At 57.2% G+C, this 10,933-nt stretch overlaps 1 protein-coding gene and 1 non-coding gene across 2 annotated transcripts; both read right to left on the bottom strand.

The window, feature by feature from the left end:
• Positions 1-2,912: 2,912 nt before the first annotated feature.
• RPL12 (ribosomal protein L12) lies at positions 2,913-6,037 on the bottom strand. The gene is made up of 7 exons (XM_050319825.1): positions 5,911-6,037; positions 5,749-5,822; positions 5,087-5,185; positions 4,278-4,359; positions 3,640-3,726; positions 3,091-3,203; positions 2,913-3,007 (listed from the first exon to the last, which is right to left on the bottom strand). Exons 1-7 carry the CDS (start codon positions 5,945-5,947, stop codon positions 3,002-3,004), a joined length of 498 nt encoding a protein of 165 aa, XP_050175782.1. The 5' UTR covers positions 5,948-6,037; the 3' UTR covers positions 2,913-3,001.
• LOC126642582 (small nucleolar RNA SNORA65) lies at positions 4,518-4,645 on the bottom strand. The gene has a single exon (XR_007629480.1). It is a non-coding gene; the product is annotated as a small nucleolar RNA SNORA65 (small nucleolar RNA).
• Positions 6,038-10,933: the final 4,896 nt, after the last annotated feature.

The following is a 10,933-nucleotide window of genomic DNA, read 5'->3' as shown; positions in this document are numbered from 1 at the left end:
TGTCCTGTACAATTCGTGTTTCCAGAGCTGCTGGGTTCGATAAAAATGATTTTGTTTTGCTCTCACCTTTCCCCCTTTCACTACAACCAGACTTGAGGCTCTGGGGCCCTCAAGTCACCAGGGCAGGGACCCACATTTCATCAGGAGAAAAGGACACAGGTGGATCTCCTCAGAACCATAAAGGCACCAGGCAGCCCAAACTCCCCCACCCACACCCCCCTCCAGCTGGGTCCCCCGGGAGCTGCCAGCCTGGCCTCGCTCCGGAGGTCCTGGCAACTCCCTGGGAGCTCAGTGCTGGTGCTCCTGTGAATGTTCCACACAGCAGGACCGTGGTGGGAAACGGGTGGGATTCACAGCTCCTTTTGGCTGGCCTTGCCCCTGACCTGCTCTTTGGATCTGGCGAGGACAGGGAGGAGAATTCCCCCTTCCCAGGAGCCACCTTTGTGATGTTTGACCTGTTTCACTGCCAGCAGCAGAGCAGGCAGGGAGTTGGCCCTGTGAGAGCAGCAGTTTGCTGTTAAATCACGTGCAAATGTGATTTCTGAAGGTCTCACTGGCAACACAACCTGTGTTTGATGCTTCACAAGCAGCACGAGACACAGCCCAGGTTGTGTTCCTGATTAAACTGGAGGAAACACAGACCCACAGAATGGTTCAGGGTAAAGGGACCACTGGAGGCCACCCAGTCCCACCTCCCTGCTCCATAGGGGTCCCTGCAGCGTTCCCTCGGGATTCTCTCCAGATGGGTTGGAATATCTGCAGGGACAGACACTCCACAGCCCCTCTCAGCACCTGCTCCAGTGCTTGCTCACCAGGAAAGCCCTTCCTCGTGTTCAGGAACACAAAGGTTCAGTTCCACCAAACCAGTTCTGCTCCACCAACAGCTGCTGAGGAACTGCAGTGCCTGGAACACCCAAACACACCCCATCAGCTGGACATCCTTCAGGAACAGCCACTGGGATGGAATTCCCATCGGGACTTTCCTCTCCACAGAGGCTCCAGCTCACTCAGCACTGGCTGTGTCTGGCACAGCAGCCAATTCCCCCCTGCCCCAGCCCCTTCCTGCAGATCCTGGGCAATAATCCAGACCCCAGGAGAGACATTTGAGCAGCCCAGACAGTGCAGGTACCACCCTCTCTCCTGCAAGTGGTGGCAGAACTATTTTGTTTCCTCCTCCTGCAACACACACCCCTTTTAAAGTCCTGCTCCAGCCAGGACATTTTCCTCTGGGGCTGTAAATTCCCTGTAGGAATAACTGAGTGATTTACAAAACTGAAGAGACACTGGCAGGAAAATGTTGCTGAAGTGCTGTCACCACTTTGCAGGGGAGGAAAAGACCCTGCAGAACGTTTTCCTGAGACCAAGGCACACACAGCTCAGCCTATTGGGAAGAATTTCATCCCTTTCTGCGGTGCAAAAATGGACCTAAATTAGGATTCATTGCTGGTTTTTTCCCTGTTAGGGCTGAAGGGAACTGCAATCATGAGCAGCTGGTGATGGGGCTGTTACAATATCCCAGTGCCAGCTAAAGCACTTATTTCAGGATCATTTCACTTCACATGCAGCAGAGCTTTTCCCAGCGTGGAGGAGCACATCATCCATGTGCTGCTCCAAGGGAAAATCCAGCCTCTGGAGGGAACAGAGCACCATTTCCCCAGGATCTTTGGTTCTGCCCACCCCCAGTAACATCCCGAGCTCTCAGCTGTGAGAGTCAAGTGTCAAACACCAGAGATCACAACGATTTTCAGCACCAAGCTTGGAATACCCAGGAACATTCCCAGATGTTTAACGGGTCAGTGTGCTCCAGGCAAACTGAGGTTCCTCCTGGGACCAGATCCCCAGACAGAATTTACATCTCCTTAAGAGTTCTGCCAAAACAGTGCATTTTTAGTGAGGCTAAACCTTCTGATATTTGCTCACTGTGCTTCTCAACAGCCACACTTCCATCCCAATCCCTCCAGGATGGGCACAGACACTTCTCTGCCAGCTGTTCTCCCTCCAGCAGGGATAGAGCCTTTCCTCCAGGAAGGTGTTATTGATGGGACAAACTCCTCTGATCCACGAGCAGCAGCTCCTCAGAGCAGGCTGAGCTGGCATGAAAATCCAGAATATTCACTGCTCAACACCAGATCTGGGGCTCAGCCAGCGTTTAGGGGCCATTTCTTATTTACAGAATGTGTGGGAAACACTTAAATGGCTCAGAGAGGGGCTGCAGGGCTGGACTGCTCCCCCAGCATCACCAGTCAAGGAACTGGGCCCTTTACAGCACAGGATTCCCCTCACACCTCTCAGGATGCAAGAAACCATAAAATAAATCCAACTCAAGAATTCAAGTGTCTGTTCTTGTCCTGGTCACCAGGAAAATAACCCAGAACTTCCTCTGCTTCAAGGAAGGGACAAATTTGAGCAAAAAAATCCATCCTGCTCCAGCAGAACCCTCCCCACCAGCACCTGGGCCAGAGGCTCCTCCTGGTAATACCGACCTGGAGGGGAAGGGAGGGATTGCTGGGCACACAGAGCTGCTCTCCTGGCTCCAGTGCTCCCTGGGAATGCTGACTGCACATCCATTCCTTGGATTCATTTCTGTCCAAGCCCTTCCACCCCACAAGCACGTGCAGCTACCCCAGCACAGGGTTCAAAGAATCTCCCAAGTTGGGACTCACAAGGATCACCCAGTCCAACCCCTGGCCCTGTACAGACACCCCAACAATCCCAGCCTGTGCCCCAGAGGATCATCCAAACCCTCCTGGAGCTCTGGCAGCCTTGGGGCTGTGCCCACTGCCCTGGGGAGCCTGTTCAGTGCCAACCACCCTCTGGGGGAAGAACCTTTCCCTGAGATCCAACCTGAGCCTCCCAGCACAGCTCCAGCCATTCACAGCATGAGATAGAGACAAACTGGACCAGCACCACCGTTTGCAGACAACTGTGTCTTTTATTAAGCATTTAAAGTGCTACAAAAAACTGAAGGAGCCTTCATGGGGCAACTTCCTTTTCTGCAGTCTTAGCTCTGTTGGAAGAAGCAAACACAGCTCGTTAGTGGAGTCATTTAAGCAATTAAATCTGACACAGCAAACAGAGCTGGGCACTTACAGCCGGGCACTCGATGGCACCGCTGTTGATGTCGTCGATGATGTCGTGGGGGTGTCTGCCATCGATGCTGCAGCCCACGGACTGGGCAGTGCCCAGGATCTCCTTGATGGTCCCTGCAGCAGAACACACAGCTTGTCAGTACTTTAGCACAGGGGAACACCTGAGGAACTTACTTGGAACACCCTGGGCTAGTGGAAGGTGTCCCTGCCCATGGCAGGGGGTGGAAAGAGACGAGCTTAAAGGTCCCTTCCTACTCAGAATCTGTAACACAGAGAACTCCTCACCCCCCACAGCTGTCCCTCCCTCTGGGGGTTTGCAGGTTGGAGCTCATCCAGGACACAGCAGGTCACTTATCCAGCTGTCCTGTCCTGGTTTCCCAGGAAATGCATCAGGAGTGTTACCTGTGCCTGTCCCCCCCTGCACTGGGGCTCCCAGCCAGCACAGGCTGTCCTGTGGTGCAGCACACTCAGCTATGGGCCCTCCCAGGACTGGAGCAGAACACGGAGCAGGCAGAGGGAGCTCTCCCTGTCTCCCAACCCCAGGACTCACCCGAGAGCTCCCGAGCCAGGGACCTGTGGCGCATCTGCCGCGCGATGTTCACGATCTCGTCGAAGGTGACGCTCCCGCTGTGCTTGACTGTGAGGGGACAGAGCAGTGAGGACACCTGGGCACAGGCACTGCCAGCAACCACTCCCAGTGCCCTGACCCCATGGAATGCTGGCAGCTCCCCGCTCCAGTGGGGCTGCCATCAGCGCTCCTGCTCCCAGGCTGTGACACAAAGTTACCCACAACTCTTTCCTAAGTTGGCATTTTCTGCCACCTCCCCTCTGGCTGTACCAGGACACACAGGACACACACAGGACAGGTACAGGTACCTGTTTTACCCTGTCTGTGCCCAGAGAAGCTGTGGCTGTCCCTGGATCCCTGGAAGTGTCCAAGGCCAGGTTGAACAGGGCTTGGAGCAACCTGGGCTAGTGGAAGGTGTCCCTGCCCATGGCAAGGGGTGGAACTGGATGGGCTTTAAGGTCCCTCCCAACCCAGACCAGTCTGGGATTTTCTGAAAACCAGAATCCTGGCTGCTCAGGATCCAGCCCTGTGGCACCAGTTTGCCAGTTTACACTGACTAACCCCAGAGGAAGGTACTTTTACCCCCAAAACATTCAGAACCAGAGCCAGGGAGCACTTACTGTTCTTCTGCTTCTTCCTGTCACGAGGGGGCTCCTTCAGAGCTTTGATAATCAGAGCAGAGGCAGAAGGAACAACCTCTATCTAAATGGAAAGAGATTAATTCCCCCCCCATTCTGCACAGAATTGCAACACCAACGAAAATAACCAACCAAGCATTCATTTAGCTCAGCAAAACCAACTGCCAGAGCAGTGTGGGTTGGGTTAGTTCCCTCATACACCACATTTCCTGGGATGCAGGCACCTGTTCCCAGGTTTTCGGCACAGGCCTCCCCACACCCAGGGGAGAACTGCTTCCTGCCTGGGGCTTCCTCTCAGCTCACCACTGGAATGTGCCAGCCACAGAGATCAGGACAGGCACGGTGGCAGGTGGCTACTGGGTTAGTTAGTTGTTTCCATTTTATCTCCCACACATCCCAATTATTTACTTTCCATTCTATGAGTTTTATTTATTTTTATGGTGCCTGAAATAAGTTTTTCTTTTGCTGGTTCTGCTGAAGGAACAATTTATCTGTTTAGGAAGCATGAGAAGAAGGTAACAGCAGGATAAAACCTGAGCTTTGGCACATGAGGGTCTCTTGCCATGGATAGGAGCCTGGCAAGCCCCAGAATCCACACACACACCCCACCCACGTTTTAAGGTCTTCCCAGAAGACCCCCACACACCCCTGTGTGGCACTCATTTTATCCACCTCGGAAGGATGAAGGGCTGAGTGGACCCTGCCGGGATTTGGGGCGGTGGCAGGAGCAGGGGGTGCCCGGGGGCTCCACGCCCGCCGCACACGCAGCCCCTCCGCTGGCGTTGCGGTACCTGCGCTTGCCTGTTCTGGATCGTGAGCTTCACCGTGATCCGCAGCCCCTTCCAGTCGCCCGTGGCCTTGGCGATGTCATCACCCACCTTCTTGGGGGACTGAGGGGCGACACGGGGCGGTCACACAGAGCTCTGCTCAACCCCGAGAGCCCCAGGGCTGTCCCGGCTGCTCCGCTGTGCTGTGAGGTCGCTCAACACCCTCTTTATCCAGCACCGCCCCCAGCACTTCCCGGGACACGCTTCCCTCCCCCCCTCCCGGGAACACTTATATCCCCCCCCATGCACGTTTCCCAAGCCCCACCCCACTCCCCTCCCCGGGACCACACTGATTTCCCCTCTAGACACCCTTCCCACCTCCTTTCCCGGGAACACACTAATTTCCCTCCTGGACACGTTTCCTAGGCCTCTATCCCACTCCCTCTCCTGGGAACACACTTAGGTCCCTCCTGGACACGCCTCCCAGCCCCTCCACCCGCGGGGATTCATCTCCCTCTCCCCCCACGGCCACTTTTCTTCTTCCCTCTTCTCCCCTCCCAACCCCCGCCAGGACAGGTTTATCCCCCCAGAACACGCTTCCCTCTCCCAGGAACACGCTTATCCCCTCTGGACACGCTTCCCACCGTTCCCTCCCGGCCCCTCGGTCCCCCGTCCCCGGTACGTACCAGCCCCAGGGGCCCGATCTTGGGGGCGAGCGCGGAGGTGGCTCCGACCTCCCCTCCGGTGCAGCGCAGATACACTGCGGGGACAGCGCCGCGTCAGCCGCGCCCGCGGGCCCCGCCACCGCCCCGACCGCCCCTCCCGAGCCCCCCCCGCCCGGCTCGTACCGACTTTGATCTCGTTGGGGTCGAATTTGGGCGGCATGGCGGTGGGCGGGGCGGATGGAGCGCGATCCGAACACGAGCCTGGAGGGGCGGCGAAAGGCGGCGTGAGGGGCGCGGGCCGAATATATACCCGCCGAGATCTCGCGAGAGGTCAGGAGAGCATGGGCAAGTGCCGAGATCTCGCGAGAGCTGGGATTTGTACGGCGCGGGATGGATCTAAAGAAATAAATATAAATTATAAATATAGAAAGGGAAATAGATAAAAATAGAGATGTGGGGAGGTGGGGACGGAGATAGAGAGAGATGTAAATAGACAGAAATAGAGAGATAAATAGATATGGATCTAGAGAGATATAGAGAGATATAGAGATGTAAAACTAGACAGATAGATATAAATAGATATAAATATAGGTTTTAGATGGAGATATTAAGATATATAAATATAGAGACAGAAACATAGGTATATAGAGAGAGAGAGATATAGAGATAGAGGTGTAATAGAAATAGAGCTATGCATAGAGATATATATAGACATATGGATAAAGATACATAGAGACATCAACAGATTAGATGGATGGATAGATAGATAGATAGATAGATAGATAGATAGATAGATAGATAGATGGATAGATAGATAGATGGATAGATAGATAGATGATTTATAGGTAGATAAATGGGCCAAGACCAACAGTCTGAGGTCAATAAGGCCGAGTGCCGGATCCTGCACTTGGGTCACAGCAATCCCTCACAAGGCTCCTGGGGAGGAGTGGCTGGAGATCTGCCCAGTGGGAAAGGCCCTGGGGGTGCTGGTTGGCAGCTCCTGAACGTGAGCCACGTGTGCCCAGGTGGGCAGGGGGGCCAATGGCCCTGGATCGTACCAGCCGTGCTGTGGCAGCAGGGCCAGGGCAGGGACTGTCCCCTGTGCTGGGCAGGGCCCCACCTCCAATCCCGGGGGCAGTTCTGGCACCCTCATCGTTGCAAAATGTGGAATACATAAAAATTTTCTTGAGAAAGGCTGTTCTTTGGTGTTTGGTCTTTGTAGCTTTCAATCCCAATCAACCAGAAGGGAGATTTGATTCGTGGAACGGCAGCTTGTCGAGCTCCAAGTGATGTCCAGGTGTTAGAAATGCAAGTTACTTGTTGGTAGAGTTGCCTTGTTGAATTTTGGGCCTGGAGATGCTTCAGTGATCTCAGAGCCAGGGGGAGGTGAAAGCCTGGGGAGAAGGATGTGCCAGTGACAGTGGGCACAGAGAATGCAGGATTTACAGCCCACAGGGACCTGTGGCAGAACTCCCAAGATAAGGAAGAGAAGCAGCTGAGGGAGCTGGGGGGGCTCAGCCTGGAGAAAAGGAGGCTCAGGGGGACCTCACTCTCTACAACTCCCTGACAGGAGGGGGAAGCGGGGGGTCGGGCTCTGCTCCCAGGGAACAGGGACAGGAGGAGAGGGAATGGCCTCCAGCTGTGCCAGGGGAAGTTTAGATTGGATATTTGGAACTTTTTTTCCATGGAAAAGCTTGTCAAGCATTGGCACAGGCTGTGCAGGGCAGTGGTGGAGTCACCACCCCTGGAGAGGTTCAAAAACCATGTGGATGCAGCACTTGAGGACATGGATTAGTGGTGGACGTGGTGGTGATGCTGAGGGTTGGACCTGAGGATCTTAAGGGTCACTTCCAACCTTAACAGCTCTGTGGTTCTGTGGAAGAGCTGGTTCCTCTGGAGAAGCACTGGGTGGGTGACAAGCACATGGGAGATGCTCTGAGGAAGAGCAAAGTGCTGGGAGCACAGAGCAGGGTCTGCAGGACATGAAGGGCTCTGGTGTTGCTGAGAGCTCTGGAATGGAGGGTTGGGCAGTGCTGTCTCCAGCTCTGAAGGAGGGAGTGACAAAGCAGGCTGTAGATTCCTGGAGGAGGTGGCATTGCCATTGTTCAGTCAGTCAGCTCAGCACTGGTGTGTGAAGCACTGGGGAGCTGTCACTAGAGGACAGACCTGCACTGGCTCTGAGGGGTGATCTGCAATTCCAACCGGGATTTCTTTTGGGCTGTGTACTTGGCAGGGCTGCTGTTTGCACGAGGCCACTGCACCTCCACCCAGCACATCAGAACTGCTCCTTGGGCCACAGGTTCCCCTTTTCTTTCCCGTTCTCAGCCTGTTTGTGAGCTCTGTTCTGCAGAAGGTGCAGTGCTACAGTTGGGGGGAAGAGCAAGAGCTGGTGGAGAAAAAGTAGCACTGGCTGATGCAGGAAGGTGGGAAGGTAGCACTGGCTGATGCAGGAAGGTGGGAAGGTAGCAGTGCATGATGCAGGAAGGTGGGAAGGTAGCAGAGGATGATGCAGGAAGGTGGGAAGGTAGCAGTGCATGATGCAGGAAGGTGGGAAGGTAGCAGTGCATGATGCAGGAAGGTGGGAAGGTAGCAGTGCATGATGCAGGAAGGTGGGTTGCTGGTTTCTGACACGGTGCTCCAGAATCTTCCCTCTCCTCATCAGACACTAGCAGAGAAGTCTCAAGTCAGGATTTGGTGGATAATCTTAAGAGCTTGGATATTTTTAGTCACCCAGCAACCGGTCTCTGCTGGAAGCCCATGAACTGTGCACAGACTGCCCAGGAGATGAGAGACAACTCTCCATCCTCACCTGAGTTCACCCATAAGAGCCCTGCAGTTTGCTCCCACTTGCTCTGGAGACCCCCAGGAGCGTGCCTGGGGCTGCAGCCACAGCTCCCTGACCCTTAGTTCCTGTGGGAGGGGAGAGTCTGGAACAGCCCCAGGACTGAGGGACCTGCTCTGGCCAGAGGGGCCCAGGGAGGCCTCATCCAAAAATCACGTTGGAGCAGAAAGTGTCTCTGTCACCTGACAGCACCAATCCTGGGGGAGCTGGGGCTGCTCCCAGCACAGATTCACATTTCCTTTGTGCACGGGGGTGTGGGGAGTTCCCCATCACCATCAATAGCACCAATCCCCATCTGTGCGTGGGCTCCGGACCCTGAAGTATAAAAATGCTGCTATGATTCCGGTCCCACCTCAGCCCTTCCCCCAGCGCAGCCATTAAACTGCAGCTGGTCTCTGCTGATGGGTGTTTGCTGCCTTTTTCCTTCTGGAGGGGGGGATGGCTGAACTCCAGGGGCTGTGGAACAGGGGAGGAGCTGCCACGTGCTCGGCTGTCTAGGTGTCACCTCCTCCTCCTCGTCGTCTCTGTCAGACTGGGAGGAGCTGGAGGATCTTGGACTTCTCCAAGGGACTTTCTCATTGCAGAGATGCCCCGGGGATGTCCAGGCACTGGGAGACACTGGACCCTGTGCTGGAGTCACCTCACGTGTGTGGCCTGGTGGAGGTGGTGGGTGGGCAGTGCCCAGCACTGGGTGTTGAGTGCTGTCCTGGGGACTTTCCACAGCAGCAGGGCTGGAGCTGCGTGGCCCTGGCCAAGCCCCGTGGGCTGGAAATGTCCTGGGGACACACTGGGAGCAGCTGGTGCTTGGGGGGCAGGAGGGGTGCTCGAATGAGGGCAGGAGATGTTTAGGAGGGGATCACCCACCCGCATCCCTCCTCATGTCCCCCTCACCTGGCCATGGGTGGGCAGAGGGGTGCTCAGCATCCCCCGGGATCCAGGAGGGGGAAGGAGTCAGGCTGGCCCGGGAATGAGACACGGCGAGGCAGCGGGAGGGTGGTGGGTCCCAGACACCCTCTGCAGAGCCCCATCCCCGCAGGGAACCCCCCTGTGTCCCACTCAGGGACCGCACGGGGAGTCCCACGAGTCGGGATGGAGGGGGAGGAGAATCCAGACCTGCTCGGCAGCAACGCCACCCTCGCTTCCCACCGCCCCCTCCGCCCCCTCCGGTGACCGCCTTCGTGCCCCGGGGCCGTGCTGGGGGTGATAATGAGTGACAGGAGCTCAGGACAAGGTTCGCCGCCCGCCCGTAAATAGCTGCCAGTGCCAGCACTTCCCGGCGCGTCGGCAGTGCCCGGGCTGCCCTTCGTTCCCAAAGGGCCACCACGAGTCCCCAGCCCCACGCAGGGGGATCAGCCATGGATGGGAACAGAGCAACTGGAGCATCCCGCGGGAGCCTGGGCACCGCCGAGCCAGGATGCCCCGTGTCACCCCAGAAGGTGCTCGGGCGTTTTTAGAGGTTGTAGAAAAATAATAATAAAAAATTTTTAAAAAAGCATCCTCACGCTTTGCCCCCATCCAGCCCCAGCTGTGCAGCCCCCTGTGCTCAGCACAACCATCCCCTGCCCTCGGAGGGCTCTGGAGCCCGAGGGGGCCGTGCCGATCGCTCTCCGGGGTCACCCCCTGCCCCAGGGGGGTGTGAAATGGGTGCGAGACGGGGCTGTGGTGCCCACGGCTGACCCCGTCCTGCGGCAAAACAACAATGACAGAAATGGTGCTTGGGGAACGTGAAGAATACAATGGATTTGGAAATGGGAAAAGGCAGAGACCAGCGGGGTTGGGGGCAGTGGAGGAGGAGCGTTCCCGCTGTGCCGCTCCAGTGCCCGCCGGGCCCCCGGGGCTGGGCTGGAGAGCGTGGGGGGGTTCTCGCCCCCTCACCCCACCCTGGGCACGGCCACCGCCCGCCCCCGCCTTCAAAAGGACACGGCCGTGCCCCTGTTCCCCGTGTGCCCTCAGAGCCATGGCAGCGGGGCCGGAGGCCGCCAGGGAGTGCGGGATCTGCTACGAGGCGTACTGGGGTGCCGGGGGGGGCCCCCAGGAGCTGCCGTGCCGGCACTCGCTGTGCCAGCGCTGCCTGTGCAGGCTGGTCTGCCGCGCCGCCACCGTGGCCTTCGTCAGCTGCCCCTTCTGCAGGATGGTGACGCTGCTGCCCGAGGGGACCCCCGGGGCCCCGCCGGCCTCGGGGACCCCTGGCGGGGAGGAGGAGGAGGATGGGGAGGAAGGCGGCGGTGCCCCGCCAGGCTCCGGGCGAGGCTCGGGGCGGCCCGTGGCCGTGGAGGTGATGTGCCCGTCCCACGGCCCCGTCTTCGCCGTGAGCGGCTCCGTGTCCCCCTGCGGGCCCCGCCGCGGCTCCGAGGCCCCGGGCGC

Source organism: Myiozetetes cayanensis, unplaced genomic scaffold, assembly GCF_022539395.1.
Source record: "Myiozetetes cayanensis isolate MyiCay16 unplaced genomic scaffold, myiCay2020 scf23, whole genome shotgun sequence".
Lineage (NCBI taxonomy): Eukaryota > Metazoa > Chordata > Aves > Passeriformes > Tyrannidae > Myiozetetes > Myiozetetes cayanensis.
This window is presented reverse-complemented; position numbering and strand designations above follow the sequence as displayed.